General features: G+C 40.8%; 1 protein-coding gene across 3 annotated transcripts in view; it reads left to right on the forward strand.

The window, feature by feature from the left end:
* Positions 1-19,534, forward strand: part of Wdfy4 (WDFY family member 4) — a 278,477-nt gene that overhangs the window by 92,661 nt on the left and 166,282 nt on the right. For all 3 annotated transcript variants that reach the window (XM_047553398.1, XM_047553397.1, XM_047553399.1), the window contains exons 20-27: positions 1,654-1,885; positions 2,986-3,131; positions 4,305-4,416; positions 5,143-5,333; positions 7,549-7,701; positions 14,959-15,032; positions 17,636-17,797; positions 18,373-18,464. In XM_047553398.1, coding sequence (XP_047409354.1) covers positions 1,654-1,885; positions 2,986-3,131; positions 4,305-4,416; positions 5,143-5,333; positions 7,549-7,701; positions 14,959-15,032; positions 17,636-17,797; positions 18,373-18,464 — 1,162 coding nt within the window. The remainder of the gene's footprint in view (positions 1-1,653; positions 1,886-2,985; positions 3,132-4,304; positions 4,417-5,142; positions 5,334-7,548; positions 7,702-14,958; positions 15,033-17,635; positions 17,798-18,372; positions 18,465-19,534) is intronic.

The following is a 19,534-nucleotide window of genomic DNA, read 5'->3' on the forward strand; positions in this document are numbered from 1 at the left end:
CTCTGTTGTAGGGGCCTATTCTGGGTGTATTAGGATATTTGACCAAACATCAGAACATTCCCTCCCTCATCCCATACCACCCAATTGTGATCATCAAAAATTTCTCCAGGCATTGCCAGTGTCCCCTGGGGAGAAAAGTTGTCCCAGGCTAAGATACACTGGGTTAGGCCCTCATAAATTCTGTAGAACACCTACAAATGAACTTGATGCTATTTAAAAAAAATATTTATATCAAAAAGGCAGCAGTAACTAGAAAGATTCTGGAAGAGCATAAGAAAAATGGGTCCATCAAAACATAAAGTTTATCTTTTCTCCATTGATTAATTATATTAGTTTTCCTTCTTTTTTCTTTTCTCCCTTCTTTCTTTCCCTCCCCTTTCTTCTTTCCTTCCTTCCCTCATTAAGTATGTACACCTTCTACGTATTTGAATTAGCTTGTCTATGTCTACAAAAAATCTTGAGAGGAATTTTGTCTGCAAATTTTGACAGGAATTGCATTATACCTATAGATCAGTTTGGGGCGAATGACAACTACACTGTAGTGAGTCTTCCTATCCATGAATATGGTATATTTCTCCATTTAGATAGGTCTTCTTTGATTTTTTTGTTATCATTTGTTCAGTATACAGACACTATACATGCTTTGTTAAGTAGACCATTCTCTCTCTTTTTTATTTGTTCTAATTGGTTATACATGGCAGTAGAATGCATTTTGACACATCATACATAAATGAAGTATAGCTTCTCATTCTTCTGGTTGTACATGATGTAGAATCACACCGGTCATGTAATCATATGTGCACATAGGGTAATGAAGTCTGATTCATTCTACTATCATTCCTACCTCCATGCCCCCTCCCTGATCATTTAATCTTGAACAATTGTAAATGGTAATGTTTTTTATTTCAATTTCTGCTTGCTCACTGTTAGTGTATAGACATGCAATTGATTTTTGTGAACTGATTTTTTATATCCTGTGACCTTGATGAGCTCACTTATTTGTTCTGGGAGATTTTTAAAAAGATTCTTTGGAAATTTTTGCATGATCATGTCATCTACACATAGAGACAATTTTATTTCTTTTTTTCTAAGTGGTATGACTGTGTTATTGTTGGTACATAAAGTCTTATTAACATGCCAATAAAGGACATTTAAATTCTAGTGGAATGACTGAGACAAAAAAAGAATGGACTTTTGTATCTCTTTATGCTTCTTATCAAATGTTTCCAAAGGCAGAATTAATATTTTACTCCCATCTGTATTTTATAGGTTGTTTTACTGCGTGCTTCTCAGATTTGGTGGTCATCTTTCTAATTTGGGGGATTAAATAAAATTTTATTTTGACTTGAGAATAAGGTTCACAATGGGACTGATAATTCTCTGTTGTAGGGGCCTATTCTGGGTGTATTAGGATATTTGACCAAACATCAGAACATTCCCTCCCTCATCCCATACCACCCAATTGTGATCATCAAAAATTTTTCCAGGCATTGCCAGTGTCCCCTGGGGAGAAAAGTTGTCCCAGGCTAAGATACACTGGGTTAGGCCCTCATAAATTCTGTAGAACACCTACAAATGAACTTGATGCTATTTAAAAAAATATTTATATCAAAAAGGCACCACTTACTCCCTTCATCCTTCATCTTTTAACAGATGTTGTACATTCAGGCTTTACCAGGACCTTTCCTTTCAATGGATCCATCTTCGTTTGTGGATGTTTATGGATATATTGCAACTCCTCGAATTTGGAAACAAAAGTCATCATTAATCTGGCGTCTTGGTCCCTCATATCTTTTTGAAGAAGCTATATCACCAGATACTCTTGAAGTTATTATCAAACTTGGCCCAAGATACTGTGGTAACTTCCAAGCTGTGCATACTGAAGGTATGAGTGTTTAGATTTATAGTGCTTTTGCTGATATTAGGTTTTAAATGGACATCTAGTTATTTATAGCATATTTACAAATGATAAACTCAGCACAGGTTAATCATTAAGGAAGACCTCTGTAATTGGATCATTACATATTTACAACCCAACAGAGAATGTCACAGAAAAGGAAATGACAATATCCTTTAGATTTCAACTCCAAAGCACCTAATGGAGGTGGGTGGGTGGGTAATACCAGCACTGAAGAAAGAGGGACTAGAAAGAGATAAATAAGTTACATTCCTTTTAATGAAGAAGCTTTTTAACTAAAGTATACTGTTGTCTTCAATTATTAAACAGGCAGACAGAACATCCACATTTTCATTATTGATTGTTGGCTGTTCAAGCAGGGAGCTTTTCTCTCTGTGCTCTGTCAAGTCAAGGGGGTCAGTTCCCATTTGGAAAGAATGATAAATGCATCTTCGTACAAAGGCCTTGTGCGTGGTGAAGGACGATTGAGTGCTCTTGAGTGTTTCTGTCTCCAGGCCCACATATTGTTTGAACTTCATTTCCTGTGGCAAATGGCATTGGCCTGAGCAATGGGAGTAGGTTGGGTCTAGAGCCAAAGTTTCACTGACTCTGTATTTACACCATGCTTCTCTAGGAGCACATTGACTCTCATTAACTTGGGAACCAGTGTGCTAATCACAGGTGAGATATTCAACACAGCCATGCAGTCCATTGAAAATTTTAGGCCTTTGAGCCCAGATTATTTTCTTACCAGTTTGATTTCTCATCACTTGACAGGTTGGCAGATTTGTTTTGGGGAAGATGCATTAGTTGATATCTATTTTAAGCTCTGGTAATTTCACACCTGGAATACCTGTTTTATAGAAGGGTCAATCCTGAGAGTTTTCTCTAGAGTTTTTGTGTTAGAGAAGCATAGGTAGGCACAAAACACATGACATACAAACATACAACTTACAAAAACAATATAACAACATAAAAAGTCCTATCAATCATGACTTTGCTGTGTGGTAGTAGATACTTAATCATTGAGAATTAACTTCCTTCTTTGTAAAAGGAGACTAGAACTGATAAGAGATGTGTTGCTGTAGGAGGGGACCCAGACGGTGAAGCCACACCTCTTGTTGCAGAGGAAAGGGTTTCCTTTGGTCTTCATGTAACCAGCTCCTCCATCACCACCATAGCAGACATTAGAAACACCTACAATGAGGTGGACAGTCGCCTGATTGCCAAGGAGGTACACCTTCTAACTTCTCTTGCTGCTCCCTGTTAGAATCTTGATCTCATAGCTTGCTTCAGCTTCCAGTGCTTAAGCAAACCCTAATTCATGATTGTTCATGTGGGGATGGATAGATAGGTACATACACACTTATCATTTAATTTGTTAAAACAACCCCTGTGCTTCCCCATCCATTAGCCTCCCCAGGACTAAACCTTCTATTTATAATTGCTCATAGTACATCATGGTACATCAAGAACATGGTACATCAAGAACAAATGGACTACCTTCTATACTGTTGTGACATAGAGAATATTAATGACCCATCAACACTGCAAAATTGTTTTGAGTTGCTATAATTTAAAAAACAAAACCATCAAAACAAAACCAAAAACAATAAACTTGCAATAGGTAATGAGAAAACGTGTAAATGAGAATGCCATTAGATGTACTTCTTCCTAGTTCCTGCATTAAAATCTCTTGCTTTTAAAAAAATATTTTTTTAGATGTTGATAGACCTTTATTTTATTCATTTATTTATATGTGGTGCTGAGAATCAAACCCGGTGCCTCATACATGCTAGGCAAGTGCTCTACCACTGAACCACAACCCCAGCCCCAAATCTCTTGCTTGTAATGCTGATAAATTTTGACTAATTTGTTTCTGTTCTCTTCACTATCATGGTCAGAGGGCTCCCCAAGAACAGGGGTAAGGTCAGAAACTATGTCCCACACACCGAAGCTGTACTTTACCACACAATGCATTTTCTGATGATGCAGGCCAGTATTCCTGTCTTCCTGTCCCTCTGGAATCATAGAAGTTGGACTTTGAGAGCTTAGACAGTCCCTGACAGGGAAAGACAGCTTTTCCTTGGTAGTTCTGCTTCATCTGAAGGTGCCCTTGGGTCCTTCCTGTCTTTATGAGCTCTTCCCTCTAAGTGTGTGGGTTGTCACAGAGTCTTTAACTGAAGTTGCTCACTTGAGTTAAGCTGCAGCCCTGGAGCAGGACAGGCGAACACAAACTTTAGCTTCAGTCCCCCAACATTGGGTCAAGTATTATTCTTCCATTATCATTGCTTATGAAGCACCAGCACTGGGCCAGACCTTGGTGTACCTATCTTTCAGGAGCCCAAAAATGACACCCCTTCTTTTCCAGGAGTTTCTTAGGATTAATTGTTGCCAATTTCTCTAGATGAACATTTCATCCCGTGATAATGCCATGCCTGTGTTCTTGCTAAGAAATTGTGCTGGACACCTCTCAGGTTTTCTTCGGACCCTTGGAGCTGTGGCAGTAGGCCAATTAGGTAGGTCAGGCAGCGAACTTTTACTGCTCTTTAGGAGGAAGGATTGTGTACCCTAGAATTGTGGAGACTCAGGCAGAATGGAACATACTTGCTGAGAGCCAGAGTTGGAGATAAACCCAGCCAAAGAGTTGGCTGCCTAGAAAGCACGGAGATCAGTTCACCTTGGGCATTTGACAATGGGTGGTGAGCCCCGCTAGTTCCCCGGTTGGCATCTATGTGTAATGGGAGCCTATCTAGGGAGTACAGTGGGGCCTATGTGCAGAGGCAATGTCATGGTCGTTTGAGTGAAAACAACAGGCAGTGAGTACCTGCTGGTCCCCATGCGATGGGGTAGGAGCAAAGCAGCAAGCTGGTATGAAGGTACAGCACAGCAAGATCCAGAGGGCAGTCAAGAGCCAGAGGTTCTCAGAGCAACCAGGAAACTGAGGCACACAGGGCATCTGGCTGATCTGGCACTCTGGACTTGACACACACAGTGCCAAACTGAGAGCCTCTGGTGATTTCAGCCTTCTGATGACACAGACAGGCTCTCACAGAGGATCCCTCATCTGCCCAAGACCTTCAGAGCCTCTGTCTTTCCTCCCACCCTGTCCCAATTCGTAGGTCCCTCTGGTTGTGCACGGGCAGAGGCAGGGGCAGCTCCTTCACTCTTGCATGCTGTGGGGGGACTCTGCATTGCAGTGCAGCTGTGAAGTTCTGAAGAGATGTCCTCTTTGTCCTGCACAGGGGTGAGGGTGTTTCACTCCAGCCCTGCCGCCAGCAGCCTGGACTTCATTGGCGGGCCCTCCATCCTCCTGGGCCTCATCTCCTTGGCAAAGGATGACCACACCATGTATGCAGCTGTGAAAGTTCTGCACTCAGTCCTGACCAGTAATGCCATGTGTGACCGCCTGATGCAGCACATCTGTGGCTACCAGGTAATCCCATCCTCCCAGCTGAGCTTGGGACTCCCCCAAAAGCTGACATCTCCAAGAAGCAGGGATAAGCTTTATATGACCAGTGACATTCCCTCCACAGTCATTTCTGGGAAAGGGTGGCCTTTGAGAAGCCTCCTGGGTCCTGAGAGGAGCACCAGGTTGATAGGCAGCCTGAGAGATGCTGTTTGAGCTAGGGGTGCTCAGCTAGGGATGCTCACCTATTTGCACTTTGGGCACTTTCCATGACAATCCAGAATCATTTGTGGTCTCTTCACTTTGCCTCCAGCAAAACATGTAAGATCCCAGGCCACGGTGCCAGATTACTGGGATTGAAATCCTCACTCTCTTTCCTTTTATTTAACTTGGAAGAATTATTACCCGCTCTGCCTCTGTTTCCCCATCTATAAGGTAAGGGCCTCTTAAATCAGAAGGCACTGAGGATTTGATAGTTTCATACCAGTGAAGGGCTTGTGCCAGGTCCAGGATAAGTTCTCAGGAAATGTTAGCTCTTTGAGTACTTAATCTCTTTGTACCTCATTTCCTTCAAGTGTAAAATGGGAATAGCATCACCTGTTGTATAGGTTTGTGATGATTATACATATTAATATGTTAAGTGTAGAAGAGTGCCCACACGGAAGGGCTTTGTAGGGTGTATTGTGATGGTCACTGCTGTTTACAGGTGATAAGGCCAAATGAGACAGGGACACTGTCATCGAGTAACTTCCTGCATGTTGGGAAGAAGTTGTGAGAAAGCTCAGGGAGCAAGACTAGGCACACAGACAGGCTTTCACTCAAGCAACTGGCAGCCATTCTAATCAGTTTTTTTTGTTGTTGTTATTGTTGTTTGTTTGTTTTGGTACCAGGGATTGAACCCAGGGGCGCTTAACCACTGAGCCACATCCCCAACCCTTTTTTATATTTTATTTAGAGACAGCATCTCGCTAAGTTGCTGAGGCTGACTTTGAACTTGTGATCCTCATGCCTTAGCCTCCTGAGCTGCTGTGATTACAGGCATGCGCCAGTGCACCTGGTTCCATTCAGTGTATTTTTCATCTCAGACATTATCATCATTTCATTTCCAGAATTTTGATTGGGCTTTAAAAAAAAATTTTTTTTGTGATACATTTAACTTTTCTGCATACTTTTTTTTTTTGTACTGGGGATTGAACTGAGGGCTGTTTAACCACTGAGCCATGCCCCCGGCCCTTTTGATTTTTATTTTGAAACAAGGTCTCACTAAGTTGCTTTGGGCCTTTCTAAATTGCTAAGGCTAGTCTTGAAATTGTGATCCTTCTGCCTCAGTTTCCCAAGTTGCAGGGATTATAGGCATACCCCACCATGACTGGCCCTAATTAGGTTTTGATGGGGAAGGAAGGAGTGGTTAGATTACATGTGTGTCAAAACAGTTCCCAGAACAGTTTGAAAAGATATTGCCTATTTGCTGATAACAAGTAAGGCTTCCCAAGGGCATATTGAAAGAGGTGACAGGTGTGTCTGCAAAGACAGGGACAGAGAGTGGACTATGTCAGAACAAAAAAGAATTGAGTGTGCATGAGATGAATTGAGAATCCTGATGAGATGGATGAGAACCCAGATGCCAATGGATGGCTGGCAGCCTGTGTTTTGTGACCAAGGTCCACAGGGCTGTGAGGGTTGGTGGGGTGCATCTCCCTCGTCTCTGAGATGGGTTTGGGTTACTGTGTGTGTTGCTGGGATCCTGGTGCCTCCATCCTGGAATGGATGCTTGCACCTTGTTAGGTTTCTGGTACAACAAAATGACATCTGGTGGCTACAGCCTGAAGCAAGACTGGGTGTAACTGGCCTCCTGGGCAAGTGGGGGATTGCTTATGACACCTCAACATCTGTGGAATAGTCATGCATGTGAAGGATCCAGCAACAGAAAATGAGAAAGAGCACTGAGAAATGAAGGAGGAAACCAGGAGGGAGTGGCATTTTAGGAATCTAAGGGAAGAGATTCAGGGAGAAGCAGGAGTCATGGAGAGAGGCCAGGCCACATGAATACCAAAAAGTGGACACTGACAAGGATGTGGCCACAGAAGTTGATGCTAGTTTTTCTTCCGAGATCATAGGAATGAAGGAGAACAGGGTTCACAGATGGGACTGACCCAAGGTACCAGCAGGGACGAGCAGTTGCAAGATAAAGAGTTCTGGTCATGTGATCATGAGGACCTGCTTTGTGTTTTAACCTTTTCAGATAATGGCATTTCTCCTGCGGAAGAAGACCTCACTCCTAAACCATCGGATTTTTCAGTTGATACTTTCAGTTGCTGGTACTGCAGAGCTGGGCTTCAGGTCATCTGCTGTCACCAACATGGGTGTCTTCCAGCACATCCTCTGTAATTTTGAGGTAAATCAGAGACTGGTCCTTAGTTCTTCAGGAAAGTGTGTGTGTGTGTGTGTGTGTGTGTGTGTGATAATAAAATATAAGAAAGTCTGGAGTTTCCTCTAAGCCCTGTAGGTCTGATTGCTTCATAGTCACAACAGCACTAAGAGGGAAAACCACAAAAGTTTTGGAGCTCAGAGGCCCTGGTTTATAGTTGAATCCTGCAACCTATGGACTGTGTGTCCTTGGGCAAGTTTTTTGACCTCTCTGAACCCCATTCTTCTTCAGTGTGAAATGGAGACCATTATCTCTTCCTCTCAAGCTGTTGTGGAGGGTTAAAAGCAGATAATATTTTAGGAAAGGATTTGAAAACTGCAAAGTATATGCATATGAAGGTTTTAATAAATTATACCAATTCCTTTGGATGGTGCTTTTGGTTTCCCAGTGCTCTTTTAAGAATGACCTGAGAGGTGCTGATAGAGCCACCTGAGGGTAAGTGAGGAGTGTCATGCAGAGCTTCTTTGGGTGGATCAACCCTTTGTGAAGCAACCTGATGGGCTCAGATAATGGTCATGTCCTGGACACAGCCAAGGCCCACTACTCAGTCCCTCCCCACTACCAGATGGGCCTGGGACATAGTCAAGACAACACTCTTACATGCTAGGTGCAGGTCTGGGGCTTCTGGGGAGGAGGAGTGAGAATAAAGTCTGTGCAAGTTTTAGGAATCAGAGGCTCTGGGCTGAGACTGGCAGAATTCAAAAAGGAAAGACCCTTGCAGGTGGAGTGTGTGCTATTTGCAAATACAGTCATGAGACCGGAATGGGGAGCTGAAAAGCCAGTGGTTGGTAGATGCCTGCCAGTTTGCATGAGGTGTAGGCACGGATGAGGCTAAAAGGGGAGGGAGAAAAGCTGAGAGAAGGTGCCCTTCACATGTTGAGATCCATGGGAGAACTTTAAAACTGTTCCTTTGTTTATTAAAAAATTAACATATGCAGCCAGGTGCAGTGGCGCATACCTCTAATCCCAGCGACTCGAAAAGATGAGGCAGGAGGATCCCAAGTTTGAGACCATCCTCAGCAATTTAATGAGGCCCTAAGCAACTTAGTGAGAGCTTGTCTCAAAACAAAAAGTGGGCTGGGGATGTGGAGTGGTAAAAAATACATAAAGAACATATGCTTATTAGAGAATATTTTTGAATTACAAAAAATGGGGCAGGGGCATCTCCCATTTTCAAGACCCCATCAACTGTTGTCAAATTCAAATGCATCATCTATTCATTATATCCATCTATCTACATATTATATATATACACATACACATAACATAAATTTATATAAATATACATAAAATATACATATAAAATATATAGATAAATATACATAAATATACATATAAAATATGTATTTTCTGTATCATATAGAACCATAGTCATGATCATACTGCAGATATTGAGTTCTGCCTTTTCTCACATAGCAAATACATATATGATTTTTCTTTACAAACACATACAAATCTTGGTCTAAGGTCAGAGAAATATTCTCTCATGTACAGAGTTCTTGGCTTCTATTTCTCTACTGCCAAATTCTTGGATTATTCTTATATTTTGATGTGATAAATGCCATTAGACCAACACTCTTGTACATCTCTTTTCCCCACTTTTAGAAGCATTTCATTAGAATAAGTTATCAAAGTTGAATGATGAGGATGAAGTCTTCATAAACAGTTTTGTTTTATTTTTTTAAATAAGAATCATTTACTTATTCACCAAATATTTACTGGGCACTTACTATATGCCAGGCACTGCCATTTCAGTACTATACATTTTTAAAATCATCATTTAGTTTAGGACCAGACTTCCTTAACAATACTCTCAAAATGCAAGAAATCAAAGCAATAAATCAATAAATGGGATGAATTCAAACTAAAAAGCTTTTTCTCAGTGAAGGATACAATCAATAATGTGAAAAGAGAACCAACAGATTGGGAGAAAATCTTTTCCATGTGCACTTCAGATAGAGCACTAATCTCCAAAATTTGTAGAGAACTTAGAAAACTTTATACCAAAAATACAAAAAACCCAATCAATAAATGGACCAAGGAACTGGACAGACACTTTACAGAAGAAGATATACAGGCAATTAACAAATATATGAAAAAGTGTTCAACATCTCTAGTAATTAGAGAAATGCAAATTAAAACAACTCTAAGATTCCATCTTACTCCAATTAGAATGGCTATTATCAAGAACACAAGCAATAATAGGTGTTTGTGTGGAAGTGGGGGAAAAGGCACACTTTTACGTTGCTGGTGGAGTTGCAAATTGGTGCAGCCACCCTGGAAAGCAGTATGGAGATTCCTCAGAAAATTTGGAATGGACCCACGTTTTGACCCAGTTATCCCACTCCTTGGTTTATACCCAAAGGACTTAAAATTAGCATTCTACAGTAACTCAGCCACATTAATGTTTATAGCAGCTCAATTCACAATAGCTAGATTGTGAAACCAGCCTAGATGCCCTTCAACAGATAGATGAATGGATAAAGAAAATGTGGTGTATATATACACAGTGGAATATTATTCAGTCATAAAGAAGAATAAAATTGTGACATTTTCAGGTAAATGCATGGAATTGGAGAATATCATGCTAAGTGAAACTAGCCAATCCCAAAAAACCAAAAGCTGAATAATTTCTCTGATAAGTGAATGATGATACATAATGGGGATAGGGGAATGGGAGGTAAGAGAAGGATGGAGATACTTTAGATTATGTAGAGGGAAATGAGAGGGGGAGGGGGCATGAAAGGTGATGGAATGAGACAGACATCTTTACCCTATGTACATGTATGACTACATGAATGGTGTGAATCTATGTTGTGTACAACCACAGAAATGAAAAGTTGTACCCCATTTGTGTATGATGAATCAAAATACAATCTGTAAAAATAAAAAAAAATTTGTTCTGAAATTAGTTATACATGGCAGTAGGATGGATGCATTTATACATTTTGATAAATTGTACATAAATAAAGTTTAATTTCACATTTTTCTGATTGTACATGTTGTAGGATCACATTGGTCATGCAGTCATATATGAGGTAATAATGTCTGTTTTACTCTACTATCCTTCCTGCCCCCACACCCCTTCCCCTCCATTCACTCCCTTCTACACTTGTTAGACTGCTGATAAGTTTTACCAAACTGCTGAAGAATAACATGTTTATTTTGGGTATGTTTCTCTGGTGGCAGGAGCCCTGGGTCAGGGAGGTTAGTCAAGAGATGACTGAAGAAATTCAGTTGAAAGATTTTGAAACCTAAATGAAGCAAAGGTAGTGAGATAAAGAGGAGGATCAATGAAGAAATCATAATTCAAGTTAGAAGTGACTTAGAATTTAATGGCAAGGGTAATGCTATGTGTATAAACATGGTTGAGTTGCCACTGAAAGCAGGGCTTCCAAAGAAATGTGCATACTAGAAAGAAAAAAACATTTTGAAATTAATTAACAAAGCTTATTGATCAAAAAGTTAGAATAATCAACCAAACAAACAAAAACAAAATTCAGAGAAAGGAGGAAGGAAAAAGCAAAGTTAAGAACATAACTTAATAAGATAGGAAAGAAAAATATCAAAAGATAAACAGGACAATTACTGGTTTTTGTAAAATAGACAAATCAGTGCTAGGATTGATCAAGAGCAGGAGATGTAACTCAGTGGTAGAGTGCTTGCCTATCATGTGCAAGGCCCTAGATTCAATCCCCAGCAAAAATTAAATAAAAATAAAAATTCAAAAATTGAAAAAGAATAAAAATAAAAAATAATAGTCTACAGAGGAAGGAACAATTACAGAAATAACAAAAAGACAAAATCAGAAGCTTTGTGCCAATAAGTTAGGAAATAGCACATTTGAACAATCTCACAGAAAATTTGCATTTCTGAAGCTTACTCAAAAGGACGTAAATCCCCCAAATTATCCTATAATCATCAAATAAATGGAATCACTAGTTTAAATCTTTACAAATCACATCCAAAGGAAACTCCAGGCCCAGGGACCATATAGAGAAATTCTACCCCTCAGGTAATAAGCCATCCCAGGCTTAAGACCTCTTTCTAGAAATAGGTTATACTATGAATTCATTTAATAGGTTAATTTTAATATCAGAACAACAAGAACAAAAAGAGTGGTACAGGAAATGAAAAAAGTACATGTGAAATTAATCATAGGTATAGCTACAAAAATCATGAATATGATATTAGAAAATAAAGGGGAGGGAGTATCAGCCTTTGGTTTTGTGTTTTTGTTTGTTTTGTTTTATTGGTTCTTTTTAGTTACACATAATATTCATTTTGTATAAATTCATTTTGACATAATTACAAAAGCATGAAATATATTTGCTTTAATTCAGTCCCTAGTTCTCCTTTCCCTTCTCTCCTCCCTCCCCCTGTTCCCTTATCTCTACTGTACTGATCTTTCTGCTTTATACTCATAGATTTTTTTTTAATTAGTCCTTTGTGGATGTACATGATGGCAAGATTCACTGTGGTATGTTTACGTATGTACATAAGAAAGTGAGGTCTGAGTCATTCCACCGTTCTTCCCTAACCTCCTCACTCCCCCTCAATCCCTTTCCTCTGTTCTACTGATCTTTCCTCTGTTTTGATGGAATTTAACTCCCTCTTTTTCTTTACTTTTTCTTTTCCCTTATTTTGGACTAAGATGGAAAGACACAATGAATGTAGCTTAAGAGTGAAGAGGCTGCAAAAGGGGCAGTTAAAACACTAGCAGGAGAAGAAATTATTGGTAGAACAAGCCCTTAAAGGAGATGGTGAGTTGGAATCTCACTCACAGAGGAGCGAGATGTATGGTGCCCTGTGGGTAGCAGAGGAAGAACAAGAATTCGAGAAGCAAGTAGGAACAGGAAGTTGAGAGAGAGGGAAGAACAGGAAGTTGTAAAGTGAGGAAGAACAGGAAATTGAGGATATTCAAGTCTTAGGCTTCTGGTTTCTTACGAAAGGGACAGGTCAACTAATTTCTGACAGTGAGGTCTCAGGGATTGGGGAGAGCAAAATCTGGCACATTATCTATTTGATATTCAAACAAATCTCAGGTATCTCAATGAAGTCCTTAGTTTAGGTTTTGTGACATAGGCAACAATCAAAATTTTAATTATCCATGTTTCCCCCAAACTCAGACATTTAATATTGTGTACAATGATTTCTAGAAGAGATAGGCAACATTGAACGTGTTGTGGTAAGTTATTATTGTTCTAAGGGCTGGAAATGAAGTGGAGGACTGAAGGATGAAAGGGTCAACATTATTGGATATCATAGGTTCATGTCTTTGTAAGTCTGCATTGAACACCACTGAGGATGACATGTTGTTTGCTGAAAGATCAATTTCATGAATAAATATTCCAAGTGTTCAGGTTCCTTAGAGTCTCACACATGTGTATGTCAGGGTATCATGCCTGACTACCCCACCCGTACCTCTGCAAGCCATCCCAAAAGGCACTTGCCCTATCTCTGGGTGCCTTTGGTCAGTGACTATACTTATGAGGGTTGGGATTCTGCCAGACTTTGGCTTAAGAGCAATGTACATATTTTATGTTGTTTTATTTTACTTTTTAAAAAATTGAATGAATTATTATTAAGAGTGTCATGTGTGACACTGGGTTCTGGGGATTGGAGAGGGATGGTCCTGCATTTGCAGGGCTCCTAATAAACTTATATCCATTGGGGCTCTCTTGCATTTCCTCTTCAGTAAGGGGATGGAACCATGGGCATCTGCCTAGCTATTGAGTTTTGACCCTATGGATTTTTTTTTTTTTTTTTTTTTTTTTGTGGTGCTGGGAATTGAACCCAGGACCTTGTGCCTATGAGGCAAGCACTCTACCAACTGAGCTATATCCCCAGCCCTGACCCTATGGATTTTTGTCTGCCTATGGGGACCCCAATGCAAAGGCAAGAGAATGAACTCCATGATCAGAAGGAGCAAGTTTTGAAACCAGAATTTGCCAACCAGAGACTAAGGGTGACTTAGTCTTTCTGCACCTCTCTCTCCTCTGTAAATGAAGATGCAGTGGTTCCTCCTTATCTGCAGTTTTGCTTTATACAGTTACAATTACCCATGGTAAACCTAGGTCCAAAAATATTAATTGGAAAATTCCATAAATAAAGAATTCATGTTTTTAAAATTTTTATTATTCACATATCATGATTATTATCTAGTTTTACTACTAGTTATTATTGTTAATCTATTGTGCCTACTTTATAAATTAAACATAGCATATATATGTTTCTGTGCTATCAGGGATTTCAGGCATCGATGGAATGTCTTGGAATGTATCTCCTTGTGGGTAAAAGGCAACTACTATAATGTTGTTTTAGGACTTTTATGGCATCCCTTACCTTAAGTAAATGGTATTATTTGTCAGTGTGAGCTTTTTTTGTGCTTTGTGGGTGCACTCTTCGAGCTCCATGTATGAACCTTCTTCATCCTGGGCCTAATACTGGAATTGTCAACATTTAAAGGTGAAAAATAGTGAAGCTCTCTAAAGGGACAATGAAATGAAACATAAAGGCACACCATCAATTCTGCCACAGAGGGAGAGTTATCAGCTTCACTTTTTTTTTTGCTATGATTGAAGACAATCTGAGTGATAAACTTCATCCTTAGAATCTCAGTGCATTTGGCATATGTATATCACTCATAATTCTCTTGTGCAGTATCTGGTTTGGACTTCAGGTTTTATAGATGAGGGTGCTGAAGAAAATGTTGCATAGCCAGGTTGGGTGTGGTTTATTTCATATAGTGTAAAACCTGAAAGGCGAAATCTGGTTTCTAATTCTACACCTACCACTTGCTGGTGGTGAGTGGAACCTGTCACTCAACTGTTCTGTTTTAACCTATTTTCTCATCTCTAAAGTGGGAACTCCATAATTTTCATGGCAAAATTTAGTGTAGTCAAGATGCATCTAGCGTATGGTCTCATTGGTTGTGGGCCCAGGACTGGGCAAACAGTGGAGACAGATGTCCTTGGTTGAAATCTAGACTTACATGAAGCACCAGGCAGCATTAGAGAAGGGGAAGACATGAATGCATTTCAGTTTTCCTCCAGTAGCAGGGAGGCATTCCCTACCTTCTAGGTACCAAGAGAGCTGTCTGATTACAGAGCTAGTAAATCCTGTTGATGATTCCAAGCTAGGAGACAACATGCCCAGCGCCCTGCCTGCAAACCCTCTCTCACATGGTCTTTGGTTGTAGCATACATTTGTTTTGCCTTACAGCTCTGGATGAATACTGCAGACAACTTGGAGCTTGCCCTCTTTTCTCATCTCATGGAAATCCTTCAGTCACCAAGGTATGATACTTTCTGGCAGTCCCAGAGTTAAAACTAATATCTTTATGTCAGGAAGGGACCAGAAGGCAGGATGACCAGTGGGAGTGCTTCCTTCCCAGTGGACCATGTGTGTAGGACAGGTCTCTCTCCTCTGACAGTCTTAAGTCTCAGCAGAGCAAATTCTGGGGCTTCAGAAGCCACTGTAGATTCATAACATTTGTGTAATCATACGTGTACATAGGGTAATGATGTCTGTCTCATTCCACTATTTTTCATACCCTCGCCACCTCCTCCCTCTCATTTCTCTCTACGTAATCTGAAGTTCCTCTGTTCTCTCACCCCCACCTTCCACCTCCATTATATATCATCATCCACTTATCAGGGAAAACATTTGGCCTTTGGTTTTTTTGGGGGATTGGCTTATTTGAATGGTATGAATCTACATAGTGCACAACTATAGAAACAAAAGATTGTACCCCATTTGTGTACAATGAATCAAAATGCAGTCTGTAAAAAGTTTTACAAAATAATAAAAAAATAAATAATGAGAATAGACTGCAAATTTTTGTTGTTTTAAACCAATACATTTTGGGGTAATTGATTATGTAGCAATAGATAACTGATGTAACATACAAAGTCATTATATTACTGTTTAATAATGCCTACACGTAGGAATAGCTAAAACATCTCTCCAAGATTATGTCTAATGAATAGTCAAAGGCATTTTGGAACATATATATATATATATTTGTAGTGAATATTTATTATTTTTATTGGAACTGGAAAAACTGTAGACTTTATTTGGAATCATGTTTTAATATGTTTTGGATAGTTTTCTGTTTGGAAGCGTCTAAATGTACTAAGAATTGACTACATGCAATGCCTTTCCATTTGATTTTGTTTTTAGGATCTTTTTTAGTATTGGGTTAATAAATAACATACTAATATAAACTAAAAAAAAATAATAAAGAAGAATTCTCTGTAGCCTCAGGGACTAGCACCTAACCAGGGTTCAACAAGTGTGGCCAGCAAAGGAAAACATTTTCATTCCTCCTTTTGCGCCAGCTCATTCTCCCTCTAACTGACATCTTCAAGTCACTTTTTGAATTAGTCAGTACTTTTTTGGTTGCAAGTGGCAGAAATACAATCCAAACCAGATTAAAGAGGAAGGAAGGGGGAAAAGAGAACAAGGAAGGAAGTGGGAAATGGAAGGCAGTTGAAGAAATAATTTATTGACTTGTGCAAGTGAAAGGGGTAGATCTGCATCAAGGTTGGGTGGAATCCTCATGATTGCATCTGAGCTCTATCTCCCACTCAGCCTGTGCTTCCCTTTGAACTGGCTCATTTCTGCAGTTCTTCCTCTGGAAACCAGGTGGCTGCTGGGCAGCTTCTCAGAGCATATCTGTCTCACTGGGCCAACTTGGGTCCCATGGCCAGGTCTCTGGAGCACAGATGGAAAGGAGATAGAAAGAGATAGTTCCAAAGTAAGAGATAAAACTAGCATCTGTCTACTGCTCACTAGGGCTGTGACCAGGATAAGGAAGAAGCAAGACAGCAAAGCAAGCCTATCAACCCCTCCACTTCCTCATGGCCAGACCACTTTAGTGACCATCAGCACCTTTAGTGTTTTTAATGCATTTAAAAACATCTTTTCACTTGGACTCTTTATTATTGAATATCTACTATAAACCCACTACATTTCACACCCTATTCTTACTGCTAGAAATTTAGAAAAGAATAAGACACAATTCTGTGGAGAAGGAATATGGAAAGACAGGCTGCTCAGGGCAGTGACAGGAAAGAAGAGAAAGCAGCCACAACTCATGGATAGAGGGACACATATTACCTCTGTCCAGTCAATACATGTCAATCACACAGAACTGGCATGCTCCTGACTCTCCTGTATCTCAGGAATGTGGAACTTGAAAGAATTTAGTATGTTAATACCAAAAAGACGGTTTGAGAAGAGCAATCCACCCAAATTCATGTCCTCACATTTTTTCATGTCCCATTTTTCATTTTCTGTACTTATACCTGTTGTTTTCTTAGAAACAGACATTTACCCTGAGGGCTATTTTCTTTGGGGGAGTAGAACTTACTGGAAATTGGCTTTGTGATTATCTTAAGGAGGGGGATGTGGATACTTGAATTCTGTCTTTCTTTCCTTTGACTCTGCGGCATGTTTATCCACTTTGTGGTTTGGGGCGGGCAGGAAGATCACACACCCAGACAGGCTGCGAAAGGCCCTATGCTCTTGGTTGTTGGGAAGTGCTCCTCGGTCACATGTATGTCTGCTGTCTTTGTTCTGAGTTTTCTGAGGCTAGCATTAGTTTTCCCTGAGGCTTGGAATTTAAAAGTCAATAATTGGGGTTTGTCTTTGAAGGCGGTTTCCGGGGGGTGGGTGTGTGGGGTGGAGGGACGGGAGGCACATGCCCCAGCAACTCTGGCACTTGGCAGATGCATATTGGATGAGTGTCTGACAGCATCTTGACAAGTTGCCAAGAGAGCACTGGAGTCAGAGGGCCATGGAACCAGCCTAGCTTGGAAAATCTTTTTAGCAGAAACACAGCAAATTTGGTTCATTCCAGTAAAAGCTTTTATTTCCTCTCTTCTGGGCTCACCAGGGAAGGACCCAGGAATGCTGAAGTTGCTCACCAGGCACAGCTTATACCCCAGCTTGTCTTCCTCTTCAATGAGCCTCGTCTTGCCCCCTCCAAGATCCCCACCATCATTTCCATTCTGGGCTGTCAACTGAGGGGCCACTTCAGCATCCATGATGTGCTCAGGTACCCGATTAAGCTTCCCAGGGTGAAGGGCAGGGCCTCGGACTATTTCACAAGGGAATATAGACCCCTCTGTCTCATCATACTCAACATCATTTGGAACCTTCTAGAGGTTTCTGTTTGAGGCTGAGAGTTGGGAGAAGAGGAGGGCTTGCTTGATTCAGGATGAGGGAGGCAAATGTCCCTACCAGGGCTATCTGTCTACTGCCTCCTGGTGTTCAGACACCTCTGCTCTGCTCAAGAATTTCCATAAGCTCAGTCATCCTTAGCAACTGATGGCCCGTCTGCCTCCTGCAGAATTCCCAGAGAACGGTCCACACTGGTACCACACTCATTCTCTTTCCTCATACCTATCTGATATATTGATCTGAAAGAGCCAGAGTTAATATCTCTGAAAAATTCCGACAGATTTTTGAGGTCTCTGGAAATACCTTTTTGATCACAGAATACCACAATTCCCCTCAAACCCACACTCGAAACCGTTCTTGGGTGGATCACCTAGAAAACACTAACATGAGCTGAGGAGACACGGGCTGCACCCCCTGTTGAACTTGTCCTTCTTTCCCTGTTGCATAAAGGATTGGGCTGTTTGTCGTGTACACCCTCAAGCCTTCATCAGTGAACGAGAGGCAGATCTGCATGGATGAAGCCCAGGACCTTTCCATGCCTGGTGAGAGGAACTTTCCCAGATGTCTTTCCCTGAAGGCATCAGGATAACCCTCACAATGTCTCAGGAGGCACGCATTGTGAGGTTATTTTGCAGAGGGAGGGACTGAGGGAAAGGAAGGGGAAGGTATCACAGCTGGGCAGTGGTTACAAAGCAGTGACTTGGGAGGCTGGAATTTAATGATTAAGGTCACAGATCAAATCAATTCCTATATTTCTACTTCAAACCCTGGAGTGGCTTCCAAGGGCTTCAGGACAGTCACATCCCTGGGGACCAGCACATGGGATCCTTTGTGCTCTAGTCTCCCTTCCTGGTTGAATCCACCTCTACCCCCAGTGCCCTGATGAGTCCCAATTCCATTGCAGGTCCCAGCATGTGAGGGTGTGGCCTCTGTCCTTGCTCTGGACATGCCTTTTTCTCCAGAAATGCTGTGCCCTGCCCACTCCTCCCCATAACCTCTTCCACTGGACAAGCTGTCCTCAGTCCCAGCAAACCAGATTAAGTCTCCCCCTGTGCTTCAAAAATCCCTTGGGTTTCTTGTAATGAACAAATTTGTGATTTCTTTCTTTGAGTCCCTCTCTCTCCCCATCTAGATACAAAACAGCAGCCCTGTCTTGTTCAACATTCCTTCTTCCAGGGTGTGAAGGGAGCCATGTCAACTGCTTTGTCCCAGGTCCTCTAGATCTTCACTAAATGGGAGCCTGTAGCCACATTTGCCCATTTAAATTTGATTTTTAATCAATTAATATTAAATACAATTAAAAACTTAGTTCCTCACACTAGCCACATTTCAAGTGCTCAGTCACCATGCAAGGTGAGTGGTCACTCTATTGGACAGGTCAAATATGAGACAGTCTAATCATTGCAAAAGATTGTCTGGGACATCTTCACTCAATTTAGATAAATTATATCACCTTTTATCCTGAGATTAAGCCTTAAAAATGGGAATAACTGTTCCCATTTAGCAGATGAAGAAGCTGAGGCTTAGTGAGATTAGGAACTTAATCAGAGACGGGCCAGCATCTAAATAGAGGGACATCTGATTCTGCTCCTCCAAGCCGCTTCATCAGTCC

Source organism: Sciurus carolinensis, chromosome 5 (assembly GCF_902686445.1).
Source record: "Sciurus carolinensis chromosome 5, mSciCar1.2, whole genome shotgun sequence".
Lineage (NCBI taxonomy): Eukaryota > Metazoa > Chordata > Mammalia > Rodentia > Sciuridae > Sciurus > Sciurus carolinensis.